Consider the following 13201-nt stretch of genomic DNA (forward strand, 5'->3'; position numbering starts at 1 on the left):
TGCTCAGCACAGCACAGCGCAGTCATTATATCCACAGCTACCAAGTCAGTTTTTTAAATTTCAAGTCCACTGCGCTCCAGTTAAGGCCTGGTACACACACATATGGACTTTTCAAATCTTCAAAAGTGTTCGATCTGTGACAAACCCCAGACGTGAAGATAAAAAAAAAAAAAAAAAAAGCATTTAACAGTGTGGATCGTATTGCGTGTGGTATGCGCCAATAATAACAAAAAACCAGACACACTAAGATTGTGATCCTGAGTCCATCTCAAAATCTTGCATGACCACACGTGATCTCACAAAAAAGAATACGAAAAAATACTTCTGGCTTTGCCGCAATGTTTACCAAGCCCGGGAGCCTTGGCGTTGTCCTGAAAAAACAAATTGCTTTGGAAATGACTTCTTGTCACCTGGGAACCCGCTTTTACATATTTATAAAGACCAGATAAGACATGTTTGTTTTTATTTACGTCATCATTTCATTTTGTTGAGTGAGAGTAGGTTTTGACCGTCATCATGACTGCCCAACACGTGAAGACTTTTGGTGAAATTCATTATTTACGATGGTCGGGCCCAACGTGTTTCTGAAACTGGGACGAATCCACTCTTAACACATCTATCAGCCCTAAGAAATATCTATAGGATCATTTTATAAATAATTAAGTTTGTCTGGCATTGGACTTGCTTGGTTGGGAAAGGGCAAAATCAGCACAAAAAAAAAAAAAAAAAATGGGCCGATTGTCTTTATGAGTCTTGTCCTTCGTGTCTAAGCTGTACTGCCGCATGAATGCACAGAGTACAAGATAATCAGGTGACTGTTCGGGGTCCATTCATTTTCTACAAGACTTAACCACATCGATTTCAAGGAAAATGCCACCTTGGAGGATTTGAAATTTGTTCTCCAGTATTTTCATTCCCAGTGGAGCTCATCAGGGAAGTGTTGGAGGTCCATTCGTTTTCTATGACATTTAATCTTTTGAATTCAAGGGAAAATACCTTGTTTGAGATTGGCGGTCTGCACTGCTAAAAGTTGTTGCTCCCAGTGAAGGTCATCATGGAAATATTCAAGGCCCGTTTAATTTTTGGACATTTAAGTATATCGACTTTGAAGTTTGAGTGTCTACCATACCTTCATTTTGTCAAACAATTTAGAGTTTCAAAGGAAAATGCTATTCTGTGATTTGAGGTCAACTCTCCTATAATTTGTCTATCGTGTGCTGCCAAATGTAGACCCTTTGTGGACTTCATCCAGTAAATGTGAGCCATTCATTTTGTAGAAGGTCTGACCTTATCAATTTGCAGGGAAAAGGATACCTTTGTGATGTGAGATCACTTGAGCCACTGAACAGTGGAGTTCTTGGAGAATTGATCGTAATTTTCGGAAATATTTTATTTGAAGAAAAATGTCCTCAGGGGATGTAAGGTGCCCTCTGCTAACGTTATGGTCACCACCAGTGGATTTCATCAGATCACAGTTTGATGGAAAATGCTATCTTTGGGGAAAAGTGAGTTCCCCTCTCTTTCAGTTAGTCTTTATACTGTGCTCTCAAGATGTAGGCATTCACAGTAGAGTTAATCATATAGATGATCGAGGTCCATTAATTTCTGCAAAGATTATTGTTATCAAAAATAAGGAAAAAGCTACCTTGGGTGATTTGAGGTCCCCTCTCCTCCAGTTAGTGTCTATTCTGTGCTGCCTGATGTAGGCACTCTTCCAGGGGCTGTGAATGAAGCCGGGCTTGACGATTTTCCTCTTCTTGAGGGGCAAAGGCTCATCGATACCTGGTGGTGAAGCGAGAGGGAAAGATGACGACAAAGACGACTTTTTCAAAGTCAAACAGACTTTAAAGCAACATGCTGCTGCAGAGGATTAACCATCCACCTTCTTCTCTGCATTTTTCCCTCCACAGCAAGTTGTCCTCCGCCAGAATGCGCCAGTAGCGACACGTCTGGGCTGCCTGGAGGAGGTCCTTGGGTTCCAGGAATGAGAGCACGTACAACGCCAGCTGTGAGAATGGCAAAGAGGAGATGTGAGAAAGACACAATTAGAGAACAAAAAGAATGTCAAGCCAAGAATGTGTTCTCCGAACAAGAGTAAACTCTGATGATGGAATAGATTTTTTTTAAATGGGCAGTGTGGTTCAGTTTGATCAGTCACGAAGAAGAAAATAATAAAGGCTTCATTGTGTAACCTCTAGAAAAATATAGAGCTCCGCATGGGAAATTCAGAATGTGGTCAACAAATTCCGAGGTTAACCTGCTAGCGCAAGTTTCGGCTAACTACAAGACACGTGTTTACACTGCAATGAAACCGGTTCGACAGCCCCAAGTGACGCCGCTATATTTTGTCCTTTGTATTTTCATGTACTGTTTTTGAAGTTTGTTCCCCTTTAATATCTTGTTTCTCATTTATTTCAGTCATCTTTGCTTATGGTGGTGTATTTTTTTTTATATAATACTTTCTGTAATACATAATTTTCATGCTGCTTTTTTGTCTCACGTATTGAAATTAAGACAGCAGTAATTTTAATATTTTCCTTATATTGTTGTATTTTATCACAGATTTTTTTTTTGTCATATCTGTGTGTGGAAGTGGATATGAGAAATGATCTAGCTGCCAGCATTCAATTTGAAAATGGCCCATGACCTTTTTGGGTCATATTTTGAGAGTTTTTTCTAAAGGAAAAACAAACAAAAAAAGCCCACCATATGGGAATTGAACTCAGCTTTATAAATCTTTTATCAGAGAAAGCAAATATACAATGGATTCCGCTGTTCAACAAGCATCTCTACTTCTCTGAGTCACCGCGAATTACGCAAGGCAGCCCCAGAGTGGGATTAACGCTCGCGACATGTCAGGTGTTTCCATTCAAGAGCTTGAAGTCTGCCAGAAAGCGGTAAAAGAGGGGACGCGTGTGTGCATGTGTGTGGCGAATTGAAATGGAGGGGTGGTTTTTTTTTTTCCCTTCACCTCTTTGGGGAGCAAGGAGATGAAGTCGCGCTGAAACTGCGGCTCGATGACCTGCATCATATGCTTGACCTGCGTGGGCTCGCAGATGTCTATCAACTCGTCCAGCGCAAGCAACTTCTCAGGGCCGGTCCAGCTCTGCAAAAAAGAAAAAAAGAAAAAGACTAAATAAATATTGATTCATCCATCCATTCCTTTTCTGAGCTGCTTATCCTCATGAGGGTCGCAGGAGTGCTGGAGCCAATCCCTGTAGTCTTCGGGCAGGAGGCAGGGTACACCCGAAATGGGTTGCCAGCCAATCGCAGGGCACATGGAGACAGACGACAGTCACACTCACAATCACATCTAAGGGCAATTTAGAGCGTCCCCAATTAATGCATGTTTTGGAGATATGGGAGGAAACTGGAGTACCCGGAGAAAACCCAAGCAGGCACAGGTAGAAGATGCAAACGCTCTACAGCTGGTCCACCGGGCCGCCTCCAAATCAATCACTACACATATATATGAATCTATACACATACAAAACATGTATTTTTTAAAGATACTCAAAACATTCCTGCATTGAACAGCAGTATGGAGATGGTGTCCATGGAAACAGCTTTTATGCAAAGCTACTTAAAATGAGTGACTTTGGAACTGTTTCAGTTGCCTTGCCTTAATCTCTTGTGCCAATGAAGCATGTCAAATTTATTGTGGTGCAGACTTGATATTCCTGTGTCAAATTGTAATTATTGTTACTCAAGTACTTAGCATCACTAAGCAATAATAGTGTTTCAGATTCTCTATGTTAACATGGAACAGCAAACAGAGAAAGATGCAAATCAAAGGTCACGACTGACTGAAGAAACACGCATTTGATTCTCATTCAATAGTTGTATTTCTTTGTCTACTATTTGTCAAAAATATTTTCCCGCATAATGTTTTTATTTTATGCACATTTAATGTTTATTTTACTGTGTACTATTTGGTATAAAATATTTTATCCTGATGCATTTGTTCTCTGTATTATTTATTCTCATTTGTATATTTTCTTTACAAATTTGGGTGCGATTTCTTTTAATAAATTTTATCTTCCTCAATGTATTTTTTCTTGTATTATTTGTTTTTGTACCAGGTAATCTTTTTCACCAAATTTTAAAATCGGCAAAGTTTTTGCAGATTGTTTTTTTTTCTGTCAATATGGGTGTTGTGTGTAATGAGGGAAAAAAAATGAATTTAACAAATGGCTGCAATATAACAGACAAAAAAAGTGAGTGAATTACCATGTTTGTAAATTTGTTGCTATTTTATCGAATTAGATTTAATTATTTTTAAAATTATATTTGCCCCAAATGCTAAAAAGAAATTAATTTATCATGTAGTCATTGGAAACCACAAAAAAAAGTAAATTCTAGCATTTCTAATATTTTGTCTTGTCTGATTTGTTTTTAAATAATCTGTATTTGGGTCATAAAATTTGCATTGTTTTTTCCACCTGATATTTTTATTTTAGCAGTTTTGTAATTAGTTTTTACAGATTTTTTTTTTTTTTTTAACATTGCATTTATGGTCTTAGCATGTTTGTAATGGGGGTGAGGGGGGGGGGGGTGACCAATTGGTTACCAAGTCGGCCTCATAGTTCTGAGGACCCAAGTTCAAATCCGGTCTTGCCTGTGGAGCTTGCCTGCCTTCCCCGTGCCCTCGTGGGTTTTCTCCAGGTACTACAGTTTCCTCCCCAGTTCCCAAAACATGCACGGTACGTTAATTAAAGACTAAAATTGCCTGTAGGTGTGAATGTGAGTGAGAATGGTTGTTTGTTTAGATGTGGCCGGCGATTGGCTGGCGACCAGTTTAGTGTGTACCTCGCCTCTACACCCAGCCACAACTGGGATAGGTTCCAGCACCCATGCGACTTTAGTGGGGATAAGCGGTACGGAATCTGAATAAAAGAATGTTTGGGATGTTTTCCCCAAAAAGTTTGCATTCATTCTATTTGGAGCAATATTTTGACATTTTGAGTTTTTGAGTGGTATTTTTTCATCATAAATGCTTTGTCCCTGGTGAAATTGTAAAAGTGTCGCCAAGGCACTGCACTAGTTAAACATTTTCATGCTAACCAATGCAGTTCCAAGGTGCTATGCAAATCTACAAAAGAAATTATCGGCCATGCGGGAGTTATTTGGGAGCTTATGTAAGCTTGTTCTTCGGGCACCTTGTGGACGTGCCGCCTTGCGTTTGGCGTCTTTAAGACTAAACCACTCTCGACGTGCCCTACGAAGCGGCAGCTGCAGAAGATGGCTGCAGGCAATTCGCCTATTTGAGGCTGCAAACACGCAAAGTGGAACATCAGTATGCAGACTCATGAAGTGGAAAAGCACACAACACCGACAATGATTATGTACTAGCAGCCGGATGGAAATTGTGGCTCACGTCGCCAACCAGTAGTTTAGCTTGTGTATGGATCTATAAAAAAACAAAAAACAAGTATGACAAATCTGGAGCGCGGGAAATGCTTCAGATTTACCTCAAACTGTAAAGACGCAAGCCGATTCTTCTGATAAACGTGAAATAAATACAATCCCACAGTGACACGTTTGTGATTAAAGATTTTTTTCTTTAACGAAATTGTATTGTTTTCTGAATCATTCTTATGATTCCCAACATGAAGGTAAACAAATCGCCCCAAGAAAAATGTTGATGCTTAATAAGGAAACTACCTGGTATGAGATTTTAAAAATGGAGTATCTATATTCTCCCTTCTTGTATTAATTTAACTTCTAATAAAGGCCTCCTGTGGACGAGCACAAGTACTAAAGCACAAAGCAATCCCGCAGGTTCGCCCAATGTTTTTTATGACTTCTATATCACAAAAATAATTGTATTTCATATTCAAATATTTGAACAATTTTTACACTAATATTTTAGTATTTTCTCTTCACCTTATATATTATGTATGGTTTTGTGATTTTGGTTTTCCACAAGAGTAATTTGTCTCAAAATATATTTGTCAAATCTTTTTTCTTATTATTTCCACTTTAAGCATCCCCCCCCGTATTTTGCAACAATTTCCCCCCCCCCCAAATTGTGCAACTTTCACATTTTGGGCCATCTAATATTTAGATTTTCAAATATTTGTAAATTTGCTCCAAAGTGTTGTATTCTCCACCTAAGATCATTTTTCCTCAAAAGTCTATTTTTCAAACAATATTTTGTTTTTCTGTTTCGTATTTTTTTTCTACGAATATTATTTTCCCCTGGTATTTTGTATAGCTACTTCAGATGTCAGGGGGCGTGTCTGTAAATATCCTGAGGTGGACCGCCATTGACCTTACTTTTGTAGTTAGCTCATTGAGGAGATTTTGCAGCACTTGCATTAATGTTTCTATTGTGGTTCTGGCATGCTTTTTTTGCTCAGTTACAATGCATTCCAATCATGCATTTCCAGCACAACATCCTCGTCAGCCTCATTCCAACAAGCGTTGTGATGGTGTCTGAGGCCCGCAGAATTCCCTCCCTGGCATGTGGTGCAGAGACGAGCGCTTCCACCTCTGAAGTGTTTTATCAGCCTCCTGCCATTTGCTGATCAAAACGCTCATTCTTGCCACAGTTCCCCTCCTTCCTCATGCTCCTCTTCTTTCGCGACAGTCATCCGGCAAAACAGTCTTATGTCACACAGGGGCCCTCGAGTTATTTAAGGAGCTTTTCAACATTTTCAGGAACTCCCCTAACCAATGTGTCTGGACCTCAGCTGAGCTGTTATTTAGGAGTCATATTCAAGTAAGCTGTGGATAAAATGGTGACAAATGTACCAAGAATACAGAAAAGTGGAGGTTTTGAACACTCACTCTGTGGAAAAACACTATACAGTACGTACTGTGGGAGGCAGTTAGCATCATGTTAAAAAAAAAAAGACTACAGGGTTTAAGTTGTGCATAGAAAATTTTCATATATTAGTTAATACGAATGAATGAAAGAGTCACTCCTCTTCAGGTAACTTCCCAGTGTTGTATTTTTTATCTCAGTGCAAAATTGTCGGCGGCACGGTGGGGGAACTGGTAACGTGTCAGCCTCACAGTTCTGAGGACTCGGGTTCGATCCTGGCCCAGCCTTTGTGGAGTTTGCATGTTCTCCAGTTGCCCGCGCGGGTTTTCTCCGGGCACTGCGGTTTCCTCCCACATCCCAAAAATATGCAACATTAATTGCACACTCTCAATTGTCGCTAAGTATGATTGTGAGTGCGGCTGGTTGTGTCGATCTGCCCTGCGATTGGCTGGCTAACAGTTTAGGGTGTAGCCCGCCTCCTGCCCGTTGACAGCTGGGATAGGCTCCAGCACTCCCTGTGACCCTCGTGAGGATAAGCGCCAAAGAAAATGGAGGGATGGGTGGATGAATCAATGAGTCACCCCTCTTTAGGTAACAATGGTACTTCCCGGTGTTGTATTTTTTTTTTTTTATCTCAGTGCAAAATTGTCATTTATGATAGCTGATATTAGTCTGTTAGTCATTTTAAAAACCGGGAAAAATGAAAATACAATGCTGTAGAGTTTCTGTTCTGTTTTTACCATTTCAGTTAAAAGGAAGCATTCTCGTCGTCCTATTGTACACCAGATGTGTCGATTTGTCTTAGTGACCGACGATCGTGGTTAAGGGGGGAAGCAATTAGTCGACTTTACTACTCTGTACTGACGTTTCAAAGCTTGGAGTGCGCTAATTCCTAATCGGGTTCTTGGCAGCCTGTCTTCCAGTGATCCAAATTACAGAGGACTTTAAACTCAACCAAAATGTACAGCCAACAAAATGACACGGTGATGTGTCTGCGCAGGTCTGAAAGTACAAAATAAGCACGTTGAAATAGAGCATAGTTGTAAGCCTCTGTAACTATACTCATATCTGTGGTACCTCAGGCAGCCGTGCAAAGTTAAACTCCATCTTTAGCACCAAAATGTTATGTCAAATCATTTCCAGACAATGACTGCGTGCTGGCAAAAATTATATTCATCAGAGAAGTTGTGTCAGTCATTCTGCACGGTCGTATGGAAGCGACAAGTCTGTGCAAATAAGTGATCAAAATTGAGTAGCATGTTTACCGTCAAATACAAATAGTGCTTATTTTCCAGCAGGTGTTAACTTGGTCAGTCAACACAGGCCATTCATTCATTGTCATCCGCTGCTTCGTTCTGGTTAACACGGGCGCTGCGGATTGCACAAATGCTCCCTGCCGCAACCTGCTCATGCAAACAAACATGTCACTCTTTTGTTGACAGCTCCATCTTGGCAGGGGGCAGCGCCATTCTACATGTGTCACGTTGTCGCTTTCTCTTTTCCCTCCCGCAAAGCGCGACAGGCCAAGACGGGTACTGGGGAATGCAGAGAATGTACATTTGGCTATGAGCTCCCTGTACAACCAAGAAAGTGTCAGTGAAAAGACTGTAACGTCCGGCCGGAGGACTCGTGTCAGAAAAAACACACAGACGCACACGGGTGTCACTGCGAATCAGCCGTAATGAGCGGCTTCAACTCTCATCTGTCATCACTTGGAGATGACCATGTTTGCGGTTACATTTGAGTTCCAGGGGAGTCAATTAAAAGCACTCTATGCTTCCAACTAGTTACTGAAAAAAGCCACATTATAAACAGGGATGGGCATAACAGACGACTGCTAGGAAACCTAATTCGGTGGCTGCAACGAGCAGAAGTGCTGTTGAGTCACTCGCATCATTTGCTGCCTAAAAGAAGAACAATTTGTTTTTTCAACTTCCTCATTCAAATGTCTTGATGTTCAACTTCATGGCAATATGTTGAAGCCAAAAACAACAACAAAACTGTTTCAGTCCAGGTGTCTTCCCTTCATCTGCCTTTAGCCAAAAATTTAGGGCTAACGTGGCGTTTTTCAATTTTAATTTACTGGTTTCAACATTCAACCTTTCATAATTTCAACTTAATGCCACTGTTTGAACCTTAAAAGTAGCACTTAAAGTCCTTAAATGTGTTCACATTCTCTTATCCCCTCCCCTTAAATGTCAAAACAGCACTGCTACATTCAAAGTAAAAAAACAAACCAAAAAAAAAAACAACCTGAAAATCAACCAAACAACTCCATGTATCGGTTTAATTGTACGATCTGGCCTTCATGGAGTGAAACCTGCAAACAGACTGCCTTAATTATCCACGGATTAGCATCTTATCCTTGTTGGCCCTCTTAATAACAAGCTCCAAAAAATAATTCCACCATATCCATACCCAATATTTGATCGCATCTGTTTAACTTTTTAAGCAGACGACATGCCGTCCCTTCATTTGCTTTTCGACCCCCCCCCCCCACAGCTCTGGCTAATTCCAATTCCACGCAACAGTGGCTTCCAGTGACGTGCAAGGCTGGAACAACAACAATTATCATGCAAGAGCAAGAGTGAACATGGATTGATTACCCCCAACCGAGGGTTTTTCCTGCATATAAAATTTTAAAGATGGCCACTTACTATTTGAGGTTGGGTGTCATCTTTAATTTTAAATGTTGATTTAGAAACGGTTGGAAGTGGTATTTTCTTTCCTACTGCAGATGTGGCGGATGATTTCATGCTGGTAGACCGTGTTTGTTTTGTAACCAAGCATGTCCGATTTCGATGAAAAAAACTGAAGCCGACGTTAGTAGAGCGATGTTAAAACCGCTGTTACTTCACAGGTCAGCGGTAGAAAGAAAAATGCATAATAGGGATCACCAACTTTAGTTTAAAAGCTGCAAAAATAAATGGTTAAAAAAATATTAATAATAATTGAGAGTTGCTATTTTAGGGAGAACAATATAGTGGATATTTTACCAAATGAAAACCAGCAGGAGCTTAAATATTGCGCAACAGGCGGAGGAATGATCAGAAAGATGCAAACTTAAATTTTAGCCCGGAAAAAGCTTGCCAACCTGAAAAGTCCGGAGCCATTCCTGGAGCCCCGACGGTGGCTGGATGGAGGTGATGCGGCGCCTCTGCTGGCCCTGCCCGTTGGCTGCCCGGATGTGTCCGAACGTGGTGGGTGTGGCCGGGCACGGCACGATTCCCGTTGGGCTGGAACGATAAACGCGTCGAGTGGGGAAAACATGAATGGGGAGTATACAATATTCATGAGAGCACTTATTCCGGGAAAGGTCACCGCCATCAATTGCGCGCAGGAGGCTAAAAACAATGTAAATAGCTTTCCTCATTGTTATTACAATATTACAGGTATCCTGAGTTAGTGGAGCGTGATATGAAATGCCACTGAATCATTAATGTGGTTGCCTGGAAGGGACAAATTACACAATATTGGGGGATCTCAGAATGGGATCCAATCATGGACAATAATGCTCACTTTTTTTTATTGTATTCGTTTAACGCAAGCATCAGTAGGATTTATTCCAGAGGCCTATTTTGATTGTTCTAAGGATTTTATTACACTTATTTAAAGTATCGAAGGTGTGACTAGCGCGTTTGCTTTTTCTTTGGCTGTTTTTGTGAGTTATATTCAAAAACAAGACCCGAGTCAAAGGCCTATCTATTTCTATTCTTTGCTGTTGGGGGAAAAAACGTTTTAATAAAGTTGTGCTGCTTTAAATTGATTGAAAATGTTAATCTATGTCACATGAATGTACAATATATCCCACATAATGTATTATTGTTTGATGTTCTTTTAACACACCACTATGAGGACTGATGCAGAAGGAATCCTCTGTGTGCTGGAAATAGAGTGCAGCAAAGGGGGGAAGCCAGGGTCTATTTCATTATTGATTCATATTTAATGAGCCAGGATGCCGATACATTGCCGGCTACATGGTCACATTTAAAGTGCCTGTTGTGTGTGCATTTTTAATGTGGCAACAACACGCATCAAGTATTCATGGGAAAACGTCAGGGGCGGTTGGCGGGAAAGCATTCCGTTTGAACATCTCGGATTTGTTTCCCTTTGACGGCCTTTAATACGCTTTGAGGCTAAAACTAGCGCCCGATAAAAATTTCATTTCTTTTGATGTTGGATGGCACGAAAGGCATGTGACAACGTCGGTGTGAGGTGGATGAAGCTCACCTTGGACACTTGAGGACCTTAATCCCAATTACATCAAAATACTTAATTTTTTTCTTTTATTTTTAATGACACTTATTCCAAACAAGACTTTTATCAAACTACTCACTTTTGCTTTTTTTGGTGACACTTATTTTAAGAAGCTTGACTAATCGTCATAGCCAAAGTTGAAGTTTTTCTTGGCTTTTTGCAACACACTCCAAAAGAAAAACTGCTTGTCATTAAGTCAAGAGACCGGCTCCTTTCCATTTATTTTTGGCTGAACTTATACCAATGAGAGCAGAGCCCAACTACTTTAAAATAATTTTTCTCTTTTGCCTTTTTTTTTTTTTTTTGCAATATGTTCGAAATTCCACGTTTTGACTATTTCAACATGGGTGAGAAACACTCTAAATGACACCTTTGTCAAATGACCCAGTTTCTTTTTCTTTTTTTTTGCTACTCTTAATCCAGATAAAAGCTTACTAATTACTCGCATTAAAGTCACTTTTTTGGGGGGGCGGGGGCTTTTATTGTGTGCCCGAAGCTCACCTCTGGTACTCGGGACCTTTGCAGGGCTTTTTTCCTGAAGGGAAAGATCGGACCTCTGGACCATGGTCCAACTTTCTCTTCATCTAAGAACAAAAACAAAAGGATGCTGTTAGGCACACTAACATCAATTAAGCTTTTCTGGAGGAGATGGGAAGACATTTTTTTTATGAATAGCTGTGGTTTCACATCCAACAAAGCCAAGTTCTACAGGCAGGTAAAAAGCAGGTCATGATACACCCCCCCCCCTCCCCTCCACAACATGGTGCAGAATTACCTCAGACATTGTTAGCATTGTGTCTGCTACTCAGCATATTAAAAATCTCCTAGCATCACATTTATGCTAATGGAGAGGCAAACAACAGAGGATCAATATTTTAGGCAATACGCTGTATACAAGCTAATGAGAGCCAATGCAAGAGCAGCATATAAAAATCCAGCCGTTAAGGTACTCGATCCATCCATCTGCAGAGCTGCTTATCCTTACAAGGGTCACGAGAGTGCTGGAGCCTAGCCCAGCTATCTACGGGCAGGAGGCCAGCCACTCAGAGGGAACATAGAAAAACTCATTTACGAAAAATATTCCTATGGAGTCAGACGTCTGTAGGGTGAAATGGTGAGCTCCCCTGCCTCACAGTCAAGAGGTTCTGGGTTTGAATCACCATGTTGGATATCACTGGGGACTCGGACACAACAATGTAACACACTCCAAAATAGGTGAGTTTTCAATTACCTTGACATTTAGGGGTTTATATGGTAGTTGTGTTTAGTGTTGGAATTTTAAAGGAGAAGGTGGGAAAATTTCTCCCATGTAAAAGATCACCAAATCAAGAAGTTTGAGAACCTCTGTTCTAATTTATCATCATGCACATGTATATGAAGCATGTCCTAACTCAATCAAAACTGATAGCAATATGAGAGCATTTTTCTGACGTCGGCATCAAGGATTCATTACAATAACTATATTTGCCCGTGATAAAGGTATGTGAGGTCTGCTAGAATTAAAACAAAAAAAAAAAACTTCCCCACATTACCTTTTCTGCTGTTTGTGTGATAACTACTGAGAAAACCTGAATAGTTGATGCCGTAATGGCTGGCTCTGCAGAGGCTTGATTTTTTCTTTTTTTCCTCCCCTGCAGAAGCTTGATAACACGTCTCTCCTCCAGATTGGTCAGCCTCTATAATTTGGCCAGTTTCAGTGTCGCCCCTGCTGAACAGTCAGTTCCAAGGGGGGACATTTGGGGTTTTTAATTAGGACCCAAATCCTTAAAACACAGCCAGGAATGCTATCAAGTTATTGTCTCCAGCCTCTTCAGTATCAAAAACATACTACAGAATAAATGTGATGAAGCAACTGACGGAAGGAGAAGCACGTGTACATGACTAGCATGCTAATGTATCACCACAGCCACCCGAACTCCCCCCTCGGCAACATGAAGACTGTGATCTAAAGCACAACTGATGATTTCCTCCTCCCACTTGCATGCGAAATGAGACTTTGCGAGAGCCTCTAAAGCTGCACGTTACCCACTCGGAGTAACCTTTCGACAACAAACATGGCGACAGTGGAGGGGGGATTAAGAATGTTGAAAACTAGGCAACGTAGTGGGCGGCGGTGATCCATGACGGCCCTTAAATACCTTAAGCTGTGTCCATGGTGAAGGTGGCTCCGTTGCC

General features: G+C 40.8%; 1 protein-coding gene across 1 annotated transcript in view; it reads right to left on the bottom strand.

Moving 5' to 3' along the window:
* Window positions 1–13201, bottom strand: part of LOC133505795 (F-box/WD repeat-containing protein 7) — a 33334-nt gene that overhangs the window by 15097 nt on the left and 5036 nt on the right. Inside the window, exons 2-6 of the mRNA XM_061829257.1 lie at window positions 11528–11610; window positions 9864–10005; window positions 2972–3106; window positions 1883–2006; window positions 1646–1782 (exon numbers count right to left, since the gene is read on the bottom strand). Of these exons, the coding sequence (XP_061685241.1) occupies window positions 1646–1782; window positions 1883–2006; window positions 2972–3106; window positions 9864–10005; window positions 11528–11610 (621 nt within the window). The remainder of the gene's footprint in view (window positions 1–1645; window positions 1783–1882; window positions 2007–2971; window positions 3107–9863; window positions 10006–11527; window positions 11611–13201) is intronic.

Source organism: Syngnathoides biaculeatus, chromosome 9 (assembly GCF_019802595.1).
Source record: "Syngnathoides biaculeatus isolate LvHL_M chromosome 9, ASM1980259v1, whole genome shotgun sequence".
Classification (NCBI taxonomy): domain Eukaryota; kingdom Metazoa; phylum Chordata; class Actinopteri; order Syngnathiformes; family Syngnathidae; genus Syngnathoides; species Syngnathoides biaculeatus.